Here is a 26856-nt window from a genome sequence, read left to right on the forward strand (position 1 = left end):
GGATGGAGTAAAGCTTTTGGGACCTTCATTTGCTGATGTGGCACGACTCAAAATGAGACGAAACAGCTGCAAACATCCATTAATAATCGGAACCTGGAATGTACAAAGTATGAATCTAGGAAAATTGGACATTGTCAAAAATGAAGTGGAACGCATAAACATCGATATCCTAGGCACTGGCCATTTTGAATTACAAAATCATATAGTCTCCTATGCTGGGAACAACGACTCAAAGAGGAATGGAGCTGCAATCATCATCAAAAAAAACGTTTCAAGATGTATCCCGAAGTACAGTGCTGTCGGTGATAAGATAATATCCATATGCCTACAAGGAAGACCAGTTAATACGACTATTATTCAAATTTACACACCAACCACTAGGGACAAAGATGAAGAAATAGAAGATTTTTATCAGCTGCTGCAGTCTGAAATTAATCAAATATGCAATCAAGATGCATTGATAATTACTGGCGATTGGAATGCGAAAGTTGGAAACGCAGAAGGATCAGTAGTTGGAAAATATGGCCTTGGTGATAGAAACAATGCCAGAGATTGAATGATAGAATTTTGCAAGACCAATAACTTCGTCATTGCAAATACCTTCTTTCACCAACATAAATGGTGACTATACACATGGACCTCACCAGATTGAACACACAGAAATCAAATTGACTACATCTGTGGAAAGAGACGATGGAAAAGCTCAATATCATCAGTCAGAACAAGGCCAGGGGCCGACTGTGGAACAGACCATCAATTGCTCATATGCAAGTTCAAGCTGAAACTGAAGAAAATCAGAGCAAGCCCACAAGAGCCAGAATATGACCCTGAGTATATCCCACCTGAATTTAGAGACCATCTGAAGAATAGATTTGACGCATTGAACACTAGTGACTGAAGACCAGCCGAGTTGTGGCATGACATCAAGGACATCATAGATGCAGAAAGCAAGAGGTCATTGGAAAGACAGGAAAGAAAGAAAAGACCAAAGTGGGTGTCAGAGGAGACTCTGGAACTTGCTCTCAAACGTCGAGAAACTAAAGCAAAAGGAAGAATTGAGGAAGTAAAAGAACTGAAGAGAAGCTTTCAAAGGGCATCTCGAGAAGACAAAGTAAGTTATTATAATGACATGTGCAAAGAGCTGGAGATGGAAAACCAAAAGGGAAGAACACACTCAGCATTTCTCAAGCTGAAAGAACTAAAGAAAAAATTCAAGCCTCAAGTTGCAGTAGTGAAGGATTCCATGGGGAAAATATTAAACGACGCAGGAAGCATGAAAAGAAGATGGAAGGAATACACAGAGTCATTATACCAAAAAGAATTAGTCGATGTTCGACCATTTCAAGAGGCGGCATACGTTCAGGAACCGATGGTACCAAAGGAAGAAGTCCAAGCTACTCTGAAGGCATTGGCGAAAAACAGGGCTCCAGGAACTGATGGAATATCAATTGAGATGTTTCAACAAACAGATGCAGCACTGGAGGTGCTCACTCCTCTATGCCAAGAAATATGGAAGACAGCTTCCTGGCCAACTGACTGGAAGAGATCCATATTTATGCCTATTCCCAAGAAAGGTGATCCAACCAAATGAAGATCAAAGACCACAGCCTTTAGTATGGATTGCACCTCAACATAAAGAAAACAAAAATCCTCACAAATGGACCAATGAGCAACATCATGATAAATGGAGAAAAGATTGAAGGTTGTCAAGGATTTCATTTTACTTGGATCCACCATCAACAGCCATGGGAGCAGCAGTCAAGAAGTCAAAAGACGCGTTGCATTGGGTAAACCTGCTGCAAAGGACCTCTTCAAAGTGTTGAAGAGCAAAGATGTCACCCTGAAGACTAAGGTGTGCCTGACCCAAAAAAAGGTATTTTCAGTCACATCATATGCTTGTAGAAAGTGGACAATGAAGACCGAAGAAGAGTTGGCTCCTTTGAATTGTGGTGTTGGCGAAGAATATTGAATATACCATGGACTGCCAAAAGAACAAATCTGTTTTGGAAGAAATGCGGCCAGAATGCTCCTTAGAGGCAAGGATGGTGAGACTGCGTCTTACGTACTTTGGACATGTTGTCAGGAGGGATCAGTCCCTGGAGAAGGACATCATGCTTGGCAGAGTATGAGGTGGATTGACACAGTGGCTGCAGCAATGAGCTCAAGCATAACAACGATTGTAAGGATGGCTTAGGACCAGGCAGTGTTTCATTCTGTTGTGCATAGGGTCACTATGATTCGGAACCGACTCGACGGCACCTAACAACAACAACGACAAGAAAATCATATCATTTGAGAAAACGGTGGACAACCACACAATACTGGGAATCATGGCCTAGCCAAGTTGACACATTTTTGGGGAACACAATTCAATCCATGACACTGTCTTTGAAGAGAAGGTTTGTGTGTGCTTCCTTAATTCAACACATTTGTCAGAAAAGTGCACATTCATCATATAAGACTTCTCCCCAAGTGGCTGGCCACACTTCTAATCCTTGGTGTTCTAATATAGAAAGTTCATGGTGTATTTCCATCGTGTGACTCTAGGCATTTCCCTGGGTTCTTGAGATGTAATCCTTTTGATCAGAGTATTTTGTCCTTTGGGCATTCTACTTTTCCTGAGCTCTAACTTGTAGCAGGAGTTCCTAGGTGGTGCAAACAGTTAACTTGCACAGCTGCAACTGAAAGGATTGAGGTTCTTCGAGTCCACCCAGAGAAGCCTCAGAAGAAAGGCCTGGTGATCTACTTGTGAAAAGTCAGCCATCGGAAACGTTATGGAGCCCAGTTCTACTCTGATATGCATGGGGTTGCCATGGGCCTGGGTTAACTCAACGGCAACTGGTTTCAAGTTGTAGCAAGGATGTCACTGTAGGCCTAACAAGTGGAGAGAAAGTGAATGGGGAGGATAGCAGGGATGTCACTGAGACATCGTTTTACATGATCAGGTCATTTAACATACATGAAGAATGGGCACAGGCATGTTTGCTATATTAGGTGTTTGTTAAACACAGTAAGAAATATATGTTATATTGAAAACCAGTACATAAAATAATTTTTTTTTTAAATTGCCATTGAGTCGATTCCAACTCATAGTGACTCTATAGGACAGAATAGAGCTGCCTCATAGGGTTTCTAAGGAGCAGCTGGTGGATTCAAACTGCCAACCTTTTGGTTAGCAGCCTGAGCTCTTAACCACTGTGCCCCCAGGGCTCCACCCAGTATATATATACACACACAAATGGGCCACAACCTGAAGTGTTAGATGAAGCAGTATTTGGTGATTAATAGTACAAGCTATACAGTCAGACCGAAATCAAGCTCCTGGTCCCATTTCAGCCTCCCCCCTAATTTTTTGAAAGCCTGCATATCGCATTGCACATTTAAAGTTGTTATCTAAAATTTGTTCCCAAAATTCAAATACCCACAAATACTGTAATTTCCAGTTTGTTGTGCATATGCTTTAAATATATTTTTGTCAAAATCTTGAAGCCACAGATTGAGCTCATTCAAATTCGGGGAAACCATCCATTATATAAGCTAATTACCAAAGCCAGTCCTCACTGTCTCACCCATCAAGCTAATCAAACTTAACTCCCTGTCAGAAAAGAAGTCAGTCTTCATTTTGCAATTCAAATAAACATAATAATACACCATCCTTCCAACCCTGACAACTCTCGCTAGTACTTCTGAATTTTAATTCTAAGAGACAGAGATAGATGAGTAAGAGGAGCAAAAAGCCTTGCCATGAGACTGTGCCTGGTTGAAATAAGGCGCTTCTCCCAAGAGACCTTCTCTCAGGAGAGACGTTTTCTCAAATTATGCCTGGACTTAGAGGCTGAGAGTTTTTATGCCCCCGGGCAAAGCTCTATCAAACTTTTGAGATGGATGAGAAATTTGAAAAGTAAGAAAAGGACAACTGTGAAGGGGGAAGTAAGAAAGGAGACCTAGACCTCAGACCCCGGGCACTTTCTCGGCTAGGTAAGTTTTGGGAAGAAGTTCATATGGAACTTGAGGACCTGGAAACTGAGTCTCCATAATTATGCCTGGAACCCCTGGCAAATTTGCGAGTACCCCGATACTTAAATACTGTCCTAAGCCTTCAGTATCCTCATCTGTAAAATGCAAATGTTATTAGTACCTACCTTCAAAGATGGTTGTGAAGAATAATTAAAGTGATACAAATAAAGCACTTACTGAAGTCCTGGGTCCATAAAAAGCAACCACTGTGTGTTCACTGACCTGCCTGTCAGTTTGTTTTGCTGGGGTGGCTTGTACATTTCTACGATGCTGGAAGCTATGCCACTGTATTTCAAATACTAACAGTGTCAACCATGGTAGACAGTTTCAGTGGAGCTTCCGGGCTAAGACAGACTAGGAAGAAAGGCCTGGTGATCTGCTTCCAAAAATCAGCCGTGAAAACCTTACAGATCACAACAGAGCATTGTTTGATACAGTGCTGGAAGATGCAAACATGTCAACAATCATGAAGATGGAACAGGACTGGCCAACGTTTCGTTCTATTATGCATAAGGTCACCATGAGTTAGAGTCAACTCAGCCGCAAGTAACAACACAATAACCTGTGTTTGATATTGTTGTTGCTGTTGTTTTCGACCCCCATTCTTGCTAACAATGTCATTTCTCATTGGACTAAGCAGTCCTCAGGCCCACTCCGAACATTTATAGGCACTTACCCGCCATGTCCAGGCTCCATCCACACCCCCATAACCAGCTGTCCCTTGGCCACTCTTAGGTCTGGGATCCACATCCAGTAAAAAATTCCATTCTCAGGAGGGCAGACTTGGGTAAGATGCCCTCACACTCCCTACAGCTGGACATAGAGCCATCTGGGCAAGAAATTCAGGGCTCTGACTTTCTGGAGCTTGCTCTAGAAAGGGGTGGGTGCAGTTCTGGTGGGCACATCCTCTTGGCCCAGCCGATTTCTTGCTCAGACAGAGGAGAGCAGGAGCCATATGAAGCACAGACCAGAGCAGTGGCCGCTCCTGTGTGGGTCTAAGAATCTTACCTCAGGGTTACTGTAAGAGTCAGTTGAGATAATATGTGTGAATGTGCTTTGAATGTAAGATTGTAATATTATCTTAATGGTCATGATCCCAAATATAGCTACAGTCTGCCCCCTTCAACAAAATAACATAAATGATGAAAGATACCACGTTACTAAACAGGTCTTTCTTCAGGTGTTCTCAAAAGCAGACTGTAACCCCTTGTTTATGTTTTAGGCACTGGCTTTCAGGCCTCAGGATACAACTTTAACACCTATGACTGGAGGAGTCCGAAACAGAGAGGCAGTTTGTCCCCGGTCACTAAGCCACGAAGCCAGACCTACCCAGATGTGGGGCTGAGTAATGAAGACTGGGACCGGTCCACAGCCAGTGGGTAAGGTTCTCATCCATTGCTGCCGTTTCAAAGATGACTGTGATAATTTAGGCCAGATCTGACTTCCTGAGTTCCAGGGGCACAGACTGTTGGCACAGGCTTCTTGAAACTGCTGTCATTGCCCATCCTGGCCACATGGCAGGAATCTAAAACTTGTGCCTGTCTACAGCCTGGGCACCACCACACACAAAGCAAGAGTTGGGTTCCCCTAATGAAATAGTAGCAGCACTTGGCAAAATAGGCCTCTGTACTGTGTGTCCTCACTTGGTGACAACTAGCCCCCTTTCCTCTCTCTTAGAAGGTAGTTTCACATTGAAAACCCACTGTCGTCGAGTCAATCCTGACTCATAGCGACCCCACAGGACAAAGCAGAGCTACCCCATAGGGCTTCCAAGGAGCATTTGGTGGATTCGAACAGCCAACCTCTTAGTTAGCAGCTGTATCTCTTAACCACTGTGCCACCAGGGCTTCTAAGTTACATTTGAAATAAATAAATAAAGACACTTTGAGGGCCACATATTTTTAACTGAGAAGTATATTTTGGCATTTTGTTCCTCACAAAAATATTTTAAGGAAATTCATAAACAGTGATAGCACTTAATTGATTTACAATGATGCTCATAACATGTGGAAAAAACTTTTTTCTCTATGTTAGAGAAAATTTAGATTTAGATTAATCTTTCCCTGTAGATACAGCAGCTGAAAAATATTCCGACACAGTGCCATGTTGGTACAGCTCATTCAGCAGGATCCATGAATATTCTGAAATTCAGTTAGTAAGACTGTGATCCATCATTTCCTTTTTCACAACACTTTGTGTTTCTTAAAACAACAGTAAGGAGCCCTGGTGGTGCAATGGTTAAGCAGTTTGGCTGTTAATGGAAAGGTCAATGGTTCTAAACCACCTAGTGGCTTCTCAGCTCCTCAGGAGAAAAGACTTGGCCATCTATACCCCTAAAGACTAAAAAAAAAAACCAAACCTCTTGCTGTCAAGTCAATTCAAACTCATAGCGACCCTATAGGACAGAGTAGAACTGCCCATAGGGTTTCCAAAGCAGAAATCTTTGTGGAAGCAGACTGCGACATCTTTCTCCAATAGAACGGTTGATGGGTTTAAGCTGCCAACCTTTTGGTTAGCAGCTGAGTACTTTAACCACTGTGCCACCAAGGCTTCTTCCCTAGAAATTATAGCCTAGGAAACTCTATGGAACAGTTCTAGCCTGTCACATTGGGTCACTGTGGGTCAAAAATTGACTCAGTGGCACCCAGCAACAAACCATCCTTACACTGGACCTGGCTTTACTTGGAGTTCACAGTTGGAAGAAAGCCAGATCCAAAATGAGTCTGTCTCTATGGTGTGTTTGAGGTGAAGGAGAGAGATTCTGGACACAGGAAAAAGAAATCACGTTTATAAAGTTCTTAACCCAGACTGTGCTTCTTGACAACAGTTTTGCAGGGGCTCCTGACGGTGCTGAGGTGGAGCAGGAGGAGAATTTCTGGTCTCAAGCGCTGGAGGATTTAGAAACCTGTGGACAGTCAGGAATTCTGAGAGAACTTGAGGTAGCCTCAGTCCTGCTACTTAATTTTATCGTTTCTACATTCATTTTTTTTTTTTTTTTTTGGTCCTTTTTCTTTTGCATTTATCATACCAGTTCATTTAAAAGCTTTAACCCCTTTCCACAGGAGAAAGCTGACAGGCGTCTGTCTTTGAGAAACATGACTCTCTTGGTACCTACCCTTTATGTTTATATTTTTGCTTGTGAAGCTGCCTTCCCTCCCCTCTTGCCTTCTGGAAAGCGATTTGACTTTATATAATGCAGTTGAAAGTATTTATTTCCCTATTTCCACCTCCCAAGCTTACTGACTTGTGGCTTCTGCCATTGCTCCCCGCTAACCCTGACTGTACCTGACTGTTTCCCTCCAAACCGCTAAGAAGCAAGCTAAGTCTCCCAGCAGTGGCGCGTCTCATTCTCTTAATTGCTTTAGAAAGGAGTCTTTGGCATGTTTTCATTTGTACCTGGTATAGAAGTTAATTTGATCGTTAAGAGGAACATAAGAGGAAATTTTATGTATTTTGCCCTTAAAGTAGATGCTAATATAGCTGGTGAAAAAGGCTGGTCTGTTTTATAAGCAGCCAAAATATTACATACTACTGCCCTGTTAATTGAAAATCCTGATTCCATATTATAATTTAGTGTGAATTCAAGGAGGAGTGAGATGGAGTATAATAGCCCAACTCCTGGTGAGTTCTTGAGTCAAAGCCATGAATTTGCTGACAGAATTCACGCTTTGGTCTGGGAAGTCCTGGACTGTTTCCTTTTATGTTCTTTTAAATTTTCTGAGCTGTAAGAAATAAAGTGGCAAAAATCTCATTTTTATTTTGATGTCATATGGGGTCCCCAGGTCACCGTAAGGAATGTGAATGGCATAACTGGGTGAAACTATTGCAATTCCAAAATGGTTACTCATCTTTATATTATTTTGCTTCTCGATCGCATGCGTGGATATTTTGTGTGATCCTAATGTTTGTGAATCTGCAAAGAGAATTATAAAGAAAAATATTAGTTTGAATTTGTAAACATCATGGTCTTACCTGGCATGAATTTCAGCTTCAGAGCACAGTTAAAGGACCCGGAGATGGATAATCCAAAAAACTTAAATAAATCAAGATGTTAGCAATTGATTCCTTTTTATGCAAGTTTCAAAAAGAATAGAATGTATAAGTATCAGATGGCTTATTTAAGCTTTTACCACTTCCTGTATGTAGAATGATCAGGTAAAGGGGCCCAAACTGAAAAATTAGCACGAATGATTAGTAATTCCTGAACATACCCCTGCTTTTGAAAGCTTGTTCTGGCTTGTACATCTTTTGTATTTTGAATTCTGATACTTCTCTTTTGAAGCTATTCTTCTGATAGCTTCTTTTACATAAAGTAAAAAGATGATGTAGAAAGTAATACGATGAGGTTGTATTTTCACCTAGAAATTGAACTATCTTATGAAAACAACATCCATCATCATAGAAATTAAGTTGCAATAACCTGTAAGTTTTCTCTAACCTAGTTTGAGGCGGGTGTGGCCCTTGAAATCATAAGTGCAGAAAAGAAATGAGTTGAATTTATAAACCAAAGAGAAATTAAAGTCTTAAGCTAGGACAAATGACTGGGGAATTCATAAATAAGTTAACTGATATATAATTTTTATCATGTACAATAAATATTCTTTATTAGTTTAAATGAACTCCAACCCCTTGATTGAAAGTACAGTTATATTAAAAAAATAATATTGGAACTAGATTTCTGTATATGAAATCTATATCCAGTACAGTATTAAAAATTAAAGCACATTATAACAGTAATAAATGCAGAAGATTAGCTAAGACCAAAAATGATTAGAATTGACATGAAAATGAATTAATTTTGTATTTTCCCTATTGCTAGCAATAATTTTAATTCAACTTTAGCACTGAAAATGCATAGTTTTAACAAAGAGGAAAAATTCTAACTAGAAGACTGGGCAAGTTACTTAACCCTTCTTAGCAGATATTTCTTCTCTAAAATATTGGGAGTATAATGAGCTAATGCTTATATGACACCTAACACAGTTTATAACACTTAATAAATGTTCAATAAAAATTAACTCTATTATTATTTTGCCATTTCTTGATTAATGAGCATTGATTTGACTTTCAAAGTATTTCTTGCTGGTCCCATAAGAGATGAATATAGAAGCTAGATATCAACAAAGCAAATAATTAATCTAAGTAGGTGAAAACAATAGATGATAGTCACCACAGTAAGAAAACAATCATAGGGTGCTTATCTGAAATAAACCATAATATAGATAACCCCTATACTCATTGCCATCAAGTTGATTCCAACTCACAGTGACCCTATACAACAGAGTAGAACTGCCCCATAGGGCTTCCAAGAAGTGGCTGGTGGATTTGAACTGCCATCCTTTAGGTTAGCAGCCGAACTCTTAACCACCATGCCCCCAGGGCTCTAGATAACCCTTGCACTTGTTTAAATATTAAGTTGAACCATATGAAATTGTTATATGGTTCAACCTAAGACTGAGAAGCAATATAGCCTGGTAGTCAAAAGCAAGGGTTCTGGTAACAGATTGTTAGGGTTCCAACCCCCAACTCTGAGGGCAAGTTGCGTATCATCTAGGCATTCCTTTCCTTAACTGAAATGAAAGGTATAATAATTGTAATAGCTACCCTATAGGGTTTCATGAGTAATAAATGGTGTTCTACACACACACACGCATACATACAGCACTCAGCATGTTAATGCTCCATAATCATAAGGTGTTTTTTTTTTTACAATAATAACTTTTGTTTTTAAAATTATCAGGGAAATAACCAATCTGGTCAGGATATTGATATTTATTTTTTGTGTTTTGTTTTTCAAAAGACTTAATGTCCATGTGTGCCAATACTTAGCTGTCATTCAAAGTATCTTATTAGTGACACATGTATACCTGAACACCAAGTGAATCTTGGAATTATAAAATCTCAGAGACATGACAAATGAAAACGCTATTCACTTTGCAGTGTGCTCTCAATAGTTTTAATAGTGCTTTGGCAGGTTTACTAGCTCAGTGACCTTAAGTAAGTCAGCCTCTTTGTGCCTCAGTTTCCTCACCTTTAAATTAGAAATAACAGTGCCTACTTCCTAGAGTTGTGAGGCTTAAAATGAGTGAAAACATTCTCATTATTCAATAAATTAAGCTTCTGTTGTTAGTTGCATGAGTATTAATATAAACAAGTAGACCACGCAGCCAATCACAGTATATGGAACTTGTTTTCTGTTCCCATTATTTAAGTCATACTTACTTATGCTAGTTTATATAGCTATCACATCTAGGACCATAGAGCTAGCTATAGTCATATTTTCAAAATTTTAACATCTTCTAAGCATGGGAAATGAATATCCCAACATGATACTGCTTTCACATCCTTTTTATGTTTCGGTTCTGAAACACGGTCATATTTGAGATCTAATCTTGCCATTCCTTCTGTTATTTGGGGAACGTATTTGAAACTGGGGACCCTGGGTGGCGCAAACAGGCACTGAACTAGTGGCCAAAAGGTTGACAGTTCAAAACCACCCAGAGGCACCTGACAGACCTGGCAATCTGCTTCATAAAGGTCACACCCTTGAGAACCCTATTAAAACAGTTCTACTCTACACACATTTAATCACCATGAGTCAGAATCAAGTCGACAGCAACTAACAAAAAAAACAAAAAACAACATTTGAAACTGAGAAGACTTCCCATTTCAATTGTTAAATTCAATCCAAGTCTTAAACAGCTTTTTAGCAAAGGGTTGAATTCAATAACGAATACTTTTTAACTTCTCCATAGATCTGACACGACAGCTCTATGTCTAAGACACACTGACCCTCACCAAATGATGTGGAGGCCTACTGATCTACAAGCTTCTGGGGCAGGCCACTTGGCCAAAGGAAAAAGACAACATACAAGTGCTCAGCAGGCAGCACTGGGGAGAATCCCTCTCCTTTGTATCAGTAACCCCCTCCCAGCCAAGTGTTAGCTCCAGTTGGAGCTGGAGGCAGCGCTGCAGAAAGAGACAGCCTGGCCCCCACTGGGAAGTTCTTAGTTCATTTCTGTAAGATCTGTTGAAGGCGGCCTCGTGAATTCCACGCCATAGAAAGCTAATGCTTGAAGTGTAGATTGCAGTAAGCAAATATTAGAGCTTTTCAATTTGCCTCAAAACTGCCAGGGGTGGTATTTGATTAAATAAAGTCAGTAGCTTAAGTACTTAAATTAAATTTGAGATGTGCGTTATAAATGTCACTTGCAAAGAATTTCCCCAGCCTTTCATAGTTCAATTAGTACATCCATTCTCCAGCCTTTGGGTATGCCCTGAAGAGACTGTATTTTGACTGGGCAAAGGGAGAACTGTGCTTAATGTTGAGCAACCAGACACTTTCTTTAGTCCCTGGCTTAATTGTTTCTGAAAATTGTCAATGCCACAGGCAACAATCATGTCGGGGAGCACGATGAGTTTGAATCACGAGGCCCCAGCACCCCGCAGTCAACTGGGGCGACAGGCCAGCTTCCAGGAACGGAGCACCTCTCGACCGCACTATAGCCAAACGACTCGAAGCAACACCCTGCCCTCAGATGTGGGCAGGAAGTCTGTAACCCTGAGAAAAATGAAGCAAGAAATGAAGGATATCATGTCCCCGACTCCTGTGGAGCTACATAAGGTCAGTAAGCTTTCTTCTGTTTCCTTGGGGTCAAATTGAGTAATCATTCTGCACAGTGTGAACATCCTGATGCAAGGAGAGTAATGACATTTTCCTGTGGGCTCAGCCAAGGAAAGAAGTCAGAGCTTAGCAGCAGGTCTGCAGAGACCTTCTTGTTCTCAAAACATGATCTCTGGGAGATTATTCTAGAAAACATTATCAACTGGCTTTCAAGCAATGTATTTATCAAAAATATATTTAAATATATAAAAATAAGATGGACCAAATCTTCTTTTAAAAGTTTAAGACTCCGTTGTCACCTGGAGCTTTGATGAACTGGTCTATTATTCTGTAAAACTTTATTGGAAGAGAGGGAGGATTTTTCTGAACATCATAATACACTCATAAATTCACTGAAAGGGAGATTTCCAGTTTAATGTGCGAAGGCTTAGGTCTTAGTTAAAAACTTATCAGTAGAAGGTTGGGTTATCCAGGGGACATGAAGGTCTCTTTGAGACAGAGACATAATTTAGATGTCTTGGGCAAGGACAGACTAAGCCCTGCCTGTTTCTTTCCTTGTCTATGACATGTGAATAGTTGCCTCCCTTTAATTCATGGAAGAAAACGCACAATTGCGCACAGAGCTGAATGGTAGAGGAGCCAGCAGAGTTTAAACAACACTTCTTATGATGGAGGTCTGATGGCTAAGTGGTTAAGCGTTCAGCTGCTAACCAAAAGGTCGGCAGTTCGAATCCACCAGCCGCTCCTTGAAAACCCTACAAGCAGTTCTACTCTGTCCTATAGGGTTGCTGTGAGTCAGAATCAATTCAACAGCAATGGGTTATGAAAGTGAGTATTTGTGGAGCCCTTGGAAACCCTGTGGGGTTGCTAGGAGTGGGAGTCGACTTGATGGCAGTGGGTTTTTTTTTTTTTTTTTTTCTGGCCCAAAGAGAGCAGTGGTAGGAAGGTATCTTAGTTTTTCTTTTCTCCACCACCACCATATCTAATGCTTTATGTTCTGGTAATACACAAAGGCGTGTAGATAGTAAAAATCCCAGCCCAATTTTCTTGAGAACCAAGACCCTCCATGCAGTTAATAATCATTAACCAAAGATTAGTTGTCTCACCAGGAAGAGTAAATAAATGTCAGACTGAGAGAAGGTAACAGTCAAGCCACTCCCTTTTCCTTTTTCGGTATCCCCGACTACCTTATCCCCCACCTGTCTGTCAGTTTGTCGTACTGTGGGGGCTTGCGTGTTGCTGTGTTGCTGGAAGCTATGCCACTGGTATTCAGATACCAGCAGAGTCACCCATGGAGGACAGGTTTCAGCTCAGCTTCCAGACTAAGACAGACTAGGAAGAAGGACCTGGCTGTCTACTTCTGAAAAGCATTAGCCAGTGAAAACCTTATGAATAGCAGCGAAACATTGTCTGATATAGTGCTGGAAGATGAGCCCCCCAGGTTGGAAGGCACTCAAAAGATGACTGGGGAAGAGCTGCCTCTTCAAAGTAGAGTCAACCGTAATGACATGGATGGAGTAAAGCTTTTGGGGTCTTCATTTGCTGATGTGACACAACTCAAAATGAGAAGAAACAGCTGCAAACATCCATTAATAATTGGAACCTGGAATGTACGAAGTATGAATCTAGGAAAATTGGAAATCGTCAAAAATGAAATGAAATGCATAAACATCAATATCCTAGGCATTAGTGAGCTGAAATGGACTGTTTGGCCATTTTGAATTGGACAATCATATAGTCTACTATGCTGGGAATGACAACTCGAAGAGGAATGGTGTTGCATTCATTGTCAAAAAGAACGTTTCAAGATCTACCCTGAAGTACAACGCTGTCAGTGATAGGATAATATCCATACGCCTACAAGGAAGACCAGTTAATACGACTATTATTCAAATTTACACACCAACCACTAGGAACAAAGATGAAGAAATAGAAGATTTTTATCAGCTGCTGCAGTCTGAAATTAATCAAACATGCAATCCAGATGCATTGATAATTACTGGCAACTGGAATGCGAAAGTTGGAAACGCAGAAGGGTCAGTAGTTGGAAAATATGGCCTTGGTGATAGAAACAATGCCAGAGATTGAATGATAGAATTTTGCAATACCAATAACTTCTTCATTGCAAATACCTTCTTTCACCAACATAAATGGTGACTATACACATGGACCTCACCAGATTGAACACACAGAAATCAAATTGACTACATCTGTGGAAAGAGACGATAGAAAAGCTCAATATCATCAGTCAGAACAAGGCCAGGGCCTAACTGTGGAACAGACCATCAATTGCTCATATGCAAGTTCAAGCTGAAACTGAAGAAAATCAGAGCAAGTCCACGAGAGCCAAAATATGACCCTGAGTATATCCCACCTGAATTTAGAGACCATCTGAAGAATAGATTTGACGCACTGAACACTAGTGGCCGAAGATCAGCCGAGTTGTGGCATGACATCAAGGACATCATAGATGCAGAAAGCAAGAGGTCATTGAAAAGACAAGAAAGAAAGAAAAGACCAAGATGGGTGTCAGAGGAGACTCTGGAACTTGCTCTCGAACGTCGAGAAACTAAAGCAAAAGGAAGAATTGAGGAAGTAAAAGAACTGAAGAGAAGCTTTCAAAGGGCATCTCGAGAAGACAAAGTAAGTTATTATAATGACATGTGCAAAGAGCTGGAGATGGAAAACCAAAAGGGAAGAACACACTCAGCGTTTTTCAAGCTGAAAGAACTGAAATTAGTCAAAAAATTCAAGCCTCGAGTTGCAGTAGTGAAGGATTCCATGGGGAAAATATTAAACGACGCAGGAAGCATGAAAAGAAGATGGAAGGAATACACAGAGTCATTATACCAAAAAAGAATTAGTCGATGTTCAACCATTTCAAGAGGTGGCATATGATCAGGAACCAGTGGTACCAAAGGAAGAAGTCCAAGCTACTCTGAAGGTATTGGCGGAAAAAAAAAGGCTCCAGGAATTGATGGAATATCAACTGAGATGTCTCAACAAACAGATGCAGCACTGGAGGTGCTCACTCCTCTATGCCAAGAAATATGGAAGACAGCTTCCTGGCCAACTGACTGGAAGAGATCCATACTTATGCCTATTCCCAGGAAAGGTGATCCAACTGAATGTGTGAATTATAGAACAATATCATTAATATCACATGCAAGCAAAATTTTGCTGAAGATCATTCAAAAACGGCAGCAGCAGTATATCAACAGGGAACTGCCAGAAATTCAGGCCAGTTTCAGAAGAGGACGCGGAGCCAGGGATGTCATTGCTGATGTCAGATAGATCCTGGCTGAAAGCAGAGAACACCAGAAGGATGTTTACCTGTGTTTTATTGACTATGCAAAGGCATTCGACTGTGTGGATCATAACAAACTATGGATAACATTGCGAAGAATGGGAATTCCAGAACACTTAACTGTGCTCATGAGGAACCTTTACATAGATCAAGAGGTGGTTGTTCGGACAGAATAAGGGGATACTGATTGGTTTAAAGTCAGGAAAGGTATGTGTCAGGGTTGTATTCTTTCACCATACGTATTTAATCTGTATGCTGAACAAATGATCCGAGAAGTTGGACTATATGAAGAAGAACGGGGCATCAGGATTGGAGGAAGATTCATTAACAACCTGTGTTATGCAGATGACACAACCTTGCTTGCTGAAAGTAAAGAGGACTTGAAGCACTCACTAATGAAGATCAAAGACCACAGCCTTCAGTATGGATTACACCTCAACATAAAGAAAACAAAAATCCTCACAACTGGACCAATGAGTAACATCATGATAAATGGAGAAAAGATTAAAGTTGTCAAGGATTTCATTTTACTTGGATCCACAATCAACACCCATGGAAGCAGCAGTCAAGAAATCAAAAGACACATTTCATTGGATAAATTTGTTGCAAAGGACCTCTTCAAAGTGTCGAAGAGCAAAGATGTCACCTTGAACACTAAGGTGCGCCTGACCCAAGCCATGGTATTTTCCATCCCATCATATGCATGTGAAAGCTGGACAATGAATAAGAAAGACCGAAGAAGAATTGATGCCTTTGAATTGTGGTGTTGGCGAAGAATATTCAATATACTATGGACTGCCAAAAGAACGAACAAATCCGTCTTAGAAGAAGTACAGCAAGAATGCTCCTTAGAGGCAAGGATGGTGAAACTGCGTCTTACATACTTTGGACATATTGTCGGGAGGAATCAGTCCCTGGAGAGGACATCATGCTTGGCAGAGTACAGGATCAGTGGAAAACAGGAAGACCCTCAACAAGGTGGATTGACGCAGTGGCTGCAACAGTGAGCTCAAGCATAACAACGATTGTAAGGATGGCTCAGGACTGGGCAGTGTTTCGATCTGTTGTGCATAGGGTCGCTGTAAGTCGGAACTAACTCAACGGCACCTAACAACAACAACGACAACTACCTTATATAATCTGCCTATTTATCTCACATCCAGCAATGGATATGTTGAAAGAAATCGTAGTATGGCAGTTTCAGCTCTAATAACTTAGTGTTCCAATCCTGGGTTTATTCTCTCACCACTCATTCATTCATTATTTCACTTAGGAGTGGATTGTACATTTATTCACTCAAACAACATAATGTACATCCTCAAGGAAATCATAGTCTAGTGGGAGACAGTCTGGGAAACCGTGGGAAGACAGTGGGATAAGTACAATGATAGAAGTAAGCCTAGGCTGTTTTGGGGACATGGAGAGTAACGCACCAGGAAGGGGAGAAGAAAGGCTTCCTAGAAGTAGGCATTGACCATGCAGAGGAAGGTGGAAGATGGGAGGGCATTCCAAGCACAGAAAGAAGCAGGTACAGGGCATCAAAGATTGGGGTGCTCTGGGAGAATGCAGATATTCCAACATGACTGGAACTTAGAATTTAAGTTGAATCCCTATGCACAGAGGCTAGAGAGAGCATAGTTTATGAAGAGTGTGATGGGCCATAGAGATTAAAAGCATGTGTCCTGAAGCCAGATTGCCTGAGTTCATTTCCTGGTTCTACCAAATATCAGCTAGATGCCCTTCAGTAAGTTGCTTAGCCTCCCTATGTCTCATTTCCACACCTGTGAAGTGAGGGTAGTAATAGTATCCAATTCCTTAGGTTGTGTTCAGGATTAAATTAACACCTATAAAGAGCTTTGGAGCCCTGGTGGCACAGTGGTCAAGCGTTGGCTGCTAACCAAAAGGTTGGCAGTTCGAATCCACCAGCCGCTCCTTGGAAACCCTGTAAGGCAGTTTTACTCTGTCGTATAGGGTCACCATGAGTTGGAATCGACTTTACGGCAATGGGTTTGGTTCTTGGTTTATAAAAAGCTTAGGAACCCTGATGGTGCAGTGGTTAAATCATTTGGCTGCTCACTGGAAGGTCAGCAGCTTGAACCCACCAGCTGCTCCACAGGAGAAAGATATGGCAATCTGCTTCCGTAAAGATTTCAGCCTTGGAAACCCTATGGAGCAGTTCTACTCTGTCCTATAAGGTCGCTATGACTCGGAACTGACTCAGTGGTAATGGGTTTGGTTTGGTTTGATAAAGAGCTTAGAAAAGGGCGTGACAAAGTTGATGCTTGATAAATGTTAGCTGAAGTTATGATGATGATGATGATTTATTAACAAGTTTGGTTGTTAGAGTGAAAGCTAGAAATCACATTGAAGCACTTTCAGAAGAAAAGAGACGTGATCAGATTTGTGTTTTTAAAGTATGCGTTGGGAGCAAGGAGACTGGAGACAAAAGGACTAATTCTATGGATGTGTGCATTTACATCTTGCTTCATTTCATAAAGAATGTGAGGCCCTAAGAGTATAGCCCCTGAACACCCTTTTAGCTCAGTAATGAAGTCACTCCTGAGCCTCACTCTTCAGCCAAAGATTAGACAGGCCCAGAAAACAACAGGAGACTAAAGGGGGGGCACACCAGCCCAGGAGCAAGGAAACGAATTTAAATATTCTGAAGAACTCAGTAAAGTGCATCACAAAAAAAAAAAATTTCTGTGGAATTCGGTATAGATCCAAACAACTGGAAAAGACTGAAAAAACTAAAAAAAGAAAAAAATCCAGAAGGATTCTACATTCAAATTGCTTTGCAAGTATTTTGAAGTCTTCACTAGATTTTAAAGAATCCCAAACTGTGAATTGTAGATAATGGATTATGAATGAATTTATTAGAAAAAGACGATTTATAACTCCAACCAAATTTCATTCAGCTTACCAAGCACGTATTAAGCTCTGGACTCTGAGTGCTGTGCTCTGCCTGGGAGGCAGGGTGGAGAAGGCACAGCACATACCATCATGGGGCTGGACAGGAGGAGCCAGAAATTCCACGTTTTTCTTGCCAACCACAGGTTGGAAACGGCAGACATAAAGAAAAACAAAAAGGTTTCTGACATTTTAGTACAAGGACCCAGATTTAACCCTATGCCACAGGTTGGCTTGTTCATCCAGATTACCCTGCATCGATGTGCGCACTTGGTAAGCACCCAGTCTCACTGCCTGTCACATATCCTAACAAACACTATTAGGATTCAAGGCTAATTCTGCTGTTCCAAGAAGGGGCCTGGCCCCTCCCGGTTCCCTCAGTGTCTGTGAACACTGTCTTCCTCTCCTCTCTAAAGCTTCTACTGCCCAGACGAGAAAAGAGCACACATGATAAACCACCCTCCTTCGGCCGGAAAGGGAAAGAATATCATTATGTATTGAGTGTCTAAAACCAAGAAACCAAACTCATTGCCGTTGAGTCGATTCCAACGTCACGGTGACCCCATGTGTTACAGAGTAGAACTGCTCCATAGGATTTTCTTGGTTGTAATCTTTTTTTTTTTTAATCTTTATGGATGGTCCTTCTGTAGTACAAAAGGTTTGTGCTAGACTACTAACCTAAAGGTTGATGGTTCAGACCTGCCCAGTGGCACTGTGGAGGAGAGGCCTGGTGATCTGCTTCCGTAAAAATGGTTTTGGCAATGGGTTTGGTCTTTAGGACTCTTGACTGAAGCAGATCACCTGGCCTTTCTTCCACAGTGCCACTGGGTGGGTTCAAGCCATAAACCTTAGCTTAACAGTCAAGTACAAACCATTTGTACCACATAGGGCCCTATTGTGTGCCTAAAAAACCCCGGTGCCATCGAGTCAATTCCAACTCTTAGCAACCCTATAGGACAGAGTAGAACTGCCCAATAGTGTTTCCAAGGCTGTAATCTGTACAGAAGCAGACTGCCACATCTTTCTTCTGCAGAGCGGCTGATGGGTTCGAACTGCCGACCTTTTGGTTAGCAGCCAAGTGCTTAACCACTACACCACCAGGATTCCTTAATGAGTGCCTACTATGTGCTAAATATTTTTTTTTTTCGCATTCACAACATTCCTCCTTAGCAGGTATTTACTATACCCATTTACTCAAAACTCACTGCCATCTAGTCAATTCTGACTCATAGCAACCCTATAGGATGAGGTAGAACAGCCCAATAGGATTTCTAATGCTGTAAGTCTTTATGGAAGCAGACTACCACATCTTTCTCCCGCAGAGCAGCTGGTGGGTTCGAACAGCTGACCTTTTGGTTAGCAGCTGAGCGCTTTAACCACTACACCACCAGGGCTCCTATCCCCATTTACAGACTACAGGAAATATACCCATTGCTGTCGAGTCAATTCTGACTCATAGCAACCCTGTAGGATAGAGTAGAACTGCCCCATATGGTTTCCATGGAGCGGCTGGTGGATTTGAACTGCCGACCTTTTGGTTAGCAGCAGTAGCAGCTAACCACTACGCCACCAGGGTTTCCGAATAGGGAAACAGCAGGTATAAAATAGTCATTTTCCTTCTGCACTGAAACAGTCTCCTCAAAGGAAGATTATTGATAGCCCAGCAATACAAAAGACCTGTCTCCCCATCCCTCCTTGCGCTGAAAGCATTTAGCAAAGATAATGACAGTGGACTTGATGGACTAGTTGTTACAGTTGTCACATACAAAAGATGGCTGTGCTGAAAATCTTGTACAAAAATAAAATGAAAAGTATCATCCACTTACCAGCAAAATGAGTGGCAGTGGATGGCCTGGTTGGAAGATTTATATAGCAGAGCATGAACTAGGAGGTCACAAGCTCATAGACTGGGCAAGGCCAACTTGACCTACTAAACAAGATGCTTGTTTTTCCATGGTGGCAGTAAGTGCATTTCCCACGTAGCTTCGTTTTTCTTGTGAATTGATCCCAAACAAAATAATACTTTCAGAAGTAAACAGTAGAAGGTGTCTTATACATTATGAGACTCCTAACATTATCTAGTAAAGTGACGGCATGGCAGAGGGGCCTTGGTTCCACCATGAAAATCTTGGTATGATCTGTCCTCACATCTGGGGTATCTTTGTTTTTTTTTTTTCTTTTAATGAATTCAGTTACTCTGACAGGCTATCCAAAAAGCTTGTTGTTAAATATCAAAAACCAAATCCATTGCCATCAAGTCAATTCTGACTCGTAGGAACCCTATAGGACAGAGTAGAACTGCCCCATATGGTCTCTAAGGAGTGGCTGGTGGATTTGAACTGCTTACCTTTTGGTAGGCAGCTGTGCTCTTAACCAGTGCACCACCAAGGCTCCTATTGTTAAATACCCCCTCCAATTCTAAAGTGCTCAGGAAGAGAAATGGCCCTTAGAAAAGCCAATTATCTCAGAGCAAAGACTGGTAACTGTGCTTGTGTCTTACATGTGAGTATCTTTTGAACACTGGAAGATAACCTGTCAAGGTGAAAAAGCACAGGGACTTGTGGTTGGAATTGAATTATCCTCTCACTGGGTTGCTACTGGAGCCCTGGTGGTGCAGTGATTAAGAGCTTGGCTGCTAACCAAAAGGTCGGCAGTTCGAATCCACTGGCGGCTCCTTAGAAACCCTGTGGGGCAGTTCTACTCTATATAGGGCTGCTATGAGGCCGAATTGACTACACGGAAACAGGTTTTTTTTTTTTTTTTTTTTGGTGGCAGAGGTTGCCACTAACCAGTTGCCCTCAAGTCGATTCTGACTCATGGCGACCCTGTGTGTTTCAGAGTACAACTATGCTCTATACAGTTTTCAATGGCTGATTTTTCAGAAATAGATCGCAAGGCCTCTCTTCTGAGGTGTCTCTGAGTGGACTTGAACCTCCAACCTTTCAGTTAGCAGCCAGCACATTAACCTTTGCACCACCCAGGGACTCCTGGGCTGCTACTAAGCCTGTACTAAACCTTTGTGGAAATCATGGGTAGTGGGGTGAGAAGGGGGTCAGAGAATTAGAAAACACCCATTCCTCTAGCTGAAAATAACTCCAAGCCAGAGTTCCCAGCTTGGCAAGCAGAGCGAGGACTGGATTTCAGTGCCCTGAGCCCCTTCGTCAGGCTTTTCTATATAGATGTAGTGGTGGAATTCCCAGGGGCTGCAAAGACCAGAGTGGAGAGGCTGGGTGAGGTAAATCAACACACCGTTCTGAACACACGTAGTGTCATTTTCTTGTTGCTGCCTCTCTTATGACTGTTTCCCACTTGGCTGGTTATGTTTCCTGTTCATATTCAGGCCAGCACCTACCAAAACCAAAAAAAAATAGAGTTGCCAAGGAGCGCCTGGTGGATTCAAACTGCCAATCTCTTGGTTAACAGCCGTAAGCATTTAACCATTATGCCACCAGCGTTTCCTCAGCACTTACTATTTTTGCTAAAAGGTGAATCAAGAGGATGTGAATGAGCAAGGATTCATCCCCATTGCTAGGGAAGGGACAGATTCCATCTCCTGATGGTGGGTTACTAATATCATCTTCATACAGAAAGAATAAAGTATTGGCTTATCTTCCAGTTTCTTGGGCTTCAACTTACTCTCCACTTGCGCCTCTATTTCCATCCGTTCTTCCCAGCCCTTCCTTGTCTTCCTGTCTAGCTTAGCTAAGAAGGTCCCCAGTTCAGGTCAGAATCAAATAGTTTTCTTTCTTTCACATCATCTGTTGTGTCTAAGGCTCAGTCAGGGTCGATGTAAGGTCTTCTGTCAAGTTGTCCACATTCATTCCTCAAGCCAAAAAGCTAGTTGTCGTTCCTGACACTTGAGGACAAACTTCCCTTTCTGGCAACATGGATGGGAGAGACGTTGAAGCTGGAGTGATAATTCGGTCATTTGTGGGAGTGGGGGATTCCCTGGGTGGTGCAAACTACTAGCCAAAACGTTTCCAGTTTGAACCCACCCAGGGAGCCTCAGAAGTCAGGGCTGGCGATCTGCTTCTGAAAAGTCACAGTCATGAAAACCTTGTGGAGTAAACACATGGGGTTACGATGCTATGGAGAAGTTCTCCTCTGCATAGATGGGGTTGCCTTGAGTCAGAATCAGCGCCATGGCAACTAACAGCAGCAGGTGGGGATGGGGAGAGCAGTGACAGGGTCACAAAAAAGGGATACTGATATTCTCTTAGGCCACTGCTTCTTTTGAATGAGACGCCCAGTGTGAAATATGTTTTCCTTCACAATTCAGTACATACATATACCTTTACTTAAATATATCAAAATTTTACTGTCCAGTTGTTAGTTGCCATCGAGTCAATTCCGACCCACGGCAACCCCATGCGTGCGGAGTGGAACTGCTCCATAAGGCATTCAAGGCTGTGGCCTTTCTGGAGCAGATCGCCAGGCCTGTCTTCCCAGGTGCCTCTGGGTGGGTTAGAACCACGGACCTTTACGGCTAGTAGTTGAGCTCTTGACTCTTTATACCCAGAGACTTCCTACTGCATCAAATACACTGATACTTTCCATTTCTTTCTTTTTCAAATACTGATCACCTTGAACTGATTTCAAGATTCATTAGTGGGTCTCAACCAACAGTTTGAGAACTATGCCCTTAGATAACAGTTTGAGGTGTGACCCTCTGAGGATTTCTATCATGACCATAGTGGGTACCTGTTGAAATGCAGATTCCTAAGCCCCCTCCCAGACCTACCTTGTCAGGATTTTAGGGGAGTATGGGCCAAGAGTCCACATTTTAGCAAGCTCCTCAAGGGATTCTTTTGAGCAGTAAAGATTGAGACTCACTCCCTTAGGTTATAGCTAACTGGAGATGATTATTCTGTTTCAGGAAAGTCATAGGCAACAGCTGGGTGACAGGATAAAGAAGAAAGGAGGGCAAGCTTAGACCCTGGGGCCCATGCATTTTATCTTTAAAATGAATTCTGGTTTGTACTGCAGCTTATCACAGATTCTTCCCCTTAGAAGATAAGGAACCTGTGATCTTAGCTACAATTCACTGATAACTCTTCTTTGCTTTCTGAAGCTTAAATATCCTTTGGTGTCCACTTAATCTATTTCTGAGATGAAGTCTAGCTTCACTTCTTTGCATACTTTCAGGCAAAAGAATTTGTAGAATGGGAAGTTGCCCACATTCAGAGTTGCCTGAATTTATTTCTTTCTAATCATATCTCAATTTCTTATTATCCTGCTATTTGTGATATTCAATAAAATTATATTCCTTAACTGTAGGCAGCTATTTTTTTTTTTTCTTACATAAAGGTTTTTAGAATGCTTTTCCAGCATCTTCTTTTATTTGTGGCCACTAGTAGCATGGCTCTAGAACATTGGAGTCACTCATAAGGACCCCTTTATTTTATGCAGCTGCTTTTACTCCCGTCAACTTTACCCCCACAGAAGTATGTCGTTTTTTTGGGTTTTTTTTTCCCAATATATTTGAGTTTTTTAAGAGAGGAGCTTTGTTCTTCTTGATATGGAAAAATTGTTTTACTCCTTGGAAGAAGTGTCATTTTCTGTATTTAATGCCAGCTTCTTTCGCAGTAATGGAGATATATACATATTATTTTCACATATGTCTTTTCCTTCACTAAATATTTCGAGTTAGCCCTGAAGATCAAGCTAGTCCTCAAGATCAAGCCTAGACCTTCTTCTAGTAGCTAGCGTTGCAATTGTCTTAGTATGGAAGCCACTAGAAGCTAAAAACAACAAGCCGAATATATGAACTTTTTGCTTTTATCTAATACACTTTTCTAGGAGTCCCTGGGTGGTTCACATGGTTAAGAGCTTGGCTGCTAACCAAAAGGTTGGAAGTTTGAGTCTACCCAGAGGCACTGGGGAAGAAAGGCCTGGCAACCTACTTCCAGGGAAATCAGCCACTGAAAACCTTATGGAGCACAGTTCTATTCTAACACACATGGGGTCGCCGTGCATTGGAATTGACTCAACGGCAGCTGGTTTTTAACACTTTGCTAGATCCAGCTTCTCTTTCTTCAAGCAAGGAGTGGTAAATTAGAACACAAAGTTCATCATCAGACAGACATAGGTTTGGGTCACAGCCTGTCTCTTATTAGTTGTATCACTTCTCTGAACCTCAGTTTTCTCGTTTAGCAAAGTTAGGGCAGGACTGCCTTTTATCAGGAGAGGGAGAAGTCTCAAGACAGCATTTTCCCTGGTGCAGTCACCACCATTCAGTCTAGCCACAGCCTTACTTTCCCAAAAACCCAGACAATGGGATCTCCTCAGTATCCCAGACTTCAATAAGCTCCAGACTGCTGCCTTAGCACCACCAGAGGCTGAACTGTGAACCAGACTGAAACTCCATGTACAAAGAGAAATAGACATGTTTCTAGTTACCAGTCACTGTGTCAGTCTGACAAGCATATTATCTCCAGTAAAACCAGGACACCTGGTGATCAGACGTTGTTGGGGGAAACATGGAATTTTGAAACAAAGGTTGGAGTTTGGGTTGTACATTTGAATGAGTAATGACATCCAGCCTGGATCAATCCTGAAAATATATCATTTCCGTCACCTTCCATTGTCTAGGATTCTGCCCAAACATACTTTATACAATGTAAAAAACATGGTTCTTATACAAGTAATTGGCTCATGTCAAAATTTTGTTTGTTTTTCTCATTAATAAGAAACCAACAGGATGACAAACTTGTTCAAAGGAGGATAACGAAACTTCGTAAATATATCTCAGAGTCGGGGGAGCGGGGGGAAGTTGGAATAAGATTTCTCCGACTCAGAGCTGCTCAGTGACTTACAGGGGAATAAAATCATAGCCTTTGAGCCTATCTTTTCTAGGGGACAGAAACTATTTGCATTTCTACCAGACAGAACTCAATTTGCATCTTATCAGTTTTCTACAAGTTACCATCCACCTTTCAGAGTCTGAGCTCTAAGTAGTAGAACTGGAAATTCAGAGTTGCAGTCCCCTACACTCAAATGACCCTTAGGCGACCTTGTTAGATAGTGTTCTAGTGTGCCTTACTCCTAAGTTTTTGATCATTTGTCTTATCACTTCTAACATGAATCCACCATCCCCTCTTCAGAAATGTTAATAGCTTCCCTTAAAACTGACTCGGACCTGGGAACTATTCATCTCATTCTGATCTTTGTACATCTCTGTTCTGAGCAAATATGTAATATGTTTATTTATAAGTTTTTTATAAGTTATTACGTATTGTTTTATTCATAGGATGTCCACTTATGGAAGATGGAACTCTTACAGGGTCACACATTATTTCTAATTTCCAGGTTCTTGGAGATTAGCCTGTGGCGTGGATTGAATTGTGTCCCCCAAAAACGTGTCAACTTGGCCAGGCCGTGATGGCCAGTATTGTGTGGTTGTCCACCATTTTGTGATCTGATGTGATTATCCTGTTGTTGTCAATCCTAACCTCTATGATGTTAATGAGGCAGGATTAGAGGCAGTTATGTTAATGAGGTAGGACCAATCTACAGGATTAGGTTGTATTTTGAGCCACTCTCTTGAGATATAAAAGAGAGAATGAAGGACTTCATACCACCAAGAAAGTAGTACCAGGAGCAGAGTGCATCCTTTGGACCCAGGGTCCCTGCACTGAGAAGCTCCTCAACCAGGGAAGATTGATGACAAGGACCTTCCTCCAGAGCTGACAGAGAGAGAAAGCCTAACTCTGGAGCTGGCACCCTGAATTTGGACTTCTAGCCTACTAGACTGTGAGAGAATAAATTTCTGTTTGTTAAAGCCATCTAATTGTGGTATTTCTGTTATAGCAGCCCTGGATAACTGAGACAGTCTGTTCTTGCTCTCTACCACCATTGTTCTATCTATATTACACATCTTACAGGGCTATGGTAAGGATTAATTGGTAACCATCTAGCCCAGGGCTTGTCACATTGAAGGTTTTGACACATGGGGATCCCCTCTCTAATTCTATCTCTTCCTTCCCTTAGATGAGGAAAGAGCTTTCTTTGTCAGAAGCCCTGAGTAGTGTCAGCAAGCAACACCTGAAATGAGAAAATAAAATCAATGCTTTGTCTGATATCAAGTGACTGTGTGCTCAGTGTGATGGGAGTTCGGTCAGTTGTTGTCATTCCTCCACCCCAGCAAGGGTGAGCCTGGCCCTGAATTTCCACAAGCCCAGAGGATGGGTGGAGGGTGTATTAGTCAATGTTCTCCAGAGAAACAGAATCAATAGTGTGCATAGATAGACAGATAGATGATAGATAGATAGATGGATAGACAGGCAGGTGGATAGATAGATGTGTGTGTGTGTGTGTGTGTGTGTGTGTGTGTGTAGATTTATTTTAAGGAACTGGCTCACACACTTATGGGGTGTGGGGATTGGCAAGCACAAAATCTGTAGGTTAGGTAGCAGACTGGAAACTCCTCATTTTAGCTCTTAAGGTCTTCAACTAATTGGATAAGGCCCAGCAACACTATCAAGAGTAATCTCCTTTACTTAGTCAACTGATGATGTTAATCACATCAACAAAATACCTTCACAACAACAACTAGACTATTGTTTGACCAAACAACCGGACACCATAGCCTAGCCATGTTGCCACATAAAATTAACCATTACAGAGAGTGTGTTTACCACCCAGAGCTTCAGGTGGCTTGTGAATCAAGGAGGCCCACATGGCCCAAAGGGGAGTGGAAGTCAGTAAGTTCCAGAAGGAATTGGAGCAGAGTGAGAGCTGGTAGAGGGCCAGGCCAGAGCACATCTGGAGCTGGAGAGCAGAGACAGGCACAGAGAGGGGAAGGTGGCCTGAGTAAGGTGGTGCCTGGGGCAGGGGTAATAGGCCAATGTCAGAGCTGACAATAACCAGGTGATCTTCCCCTACCCATGGCTTGGTTTCCTCTCCTGGAGAATTGGGCTAATGACATAGCTCTTTCCTCTTTGGTATTCTTAGAGCTGATAGATGTGAAAGTGCTCTGAGGTGAATCTGGAAAGCAGCT

The 26856-nt window shown here is 41.8% G+C and overlaps 1 protein-coding gene across 1 annotated transcript in view; it reads left to right on the forward strand.

The window, feature by feature from the left end:
• The window catches only part of GRIP1 (glutamate receptor interacting protein 1), a 793654-nt gene that overhangs the window by 749536 nt on the left and 17262 nt on the right, over window positions 1-26856 (forward strand). Inside the window, exons 20-22 of the mRNA XM_010598620.3 lie at window positions 5240-5396; window positions 6845-6956; window positions 11408-11641. Of these exons, the coding sequence (XP_010596922.3) occupies window positions 5240-5396; window positions 6845-6956; window positions 11408-11641 (503 nt within the window). The remainder of the gene's footprint in view (window positions 1-5239; window positions 5397-6844; window positions 6957-11407; window positions 11642-26856) is intronic.

Source organism: Loxodonta africana, chromosome 4, assembly GCF_030014295.1.
Source record: "Loxodonta africana isolate mLoxAfr1 chromosome 4, mLoxAfr1.hap2, whole genome shotgun sequence".
Classification (NCBI taxonomy): domain Eukaryota; kingdom Metazoa; phylum Chordata; class Mammalia; order Proboscidea; family Elephantidae; genus Loxodonta; species Loxodonta africana.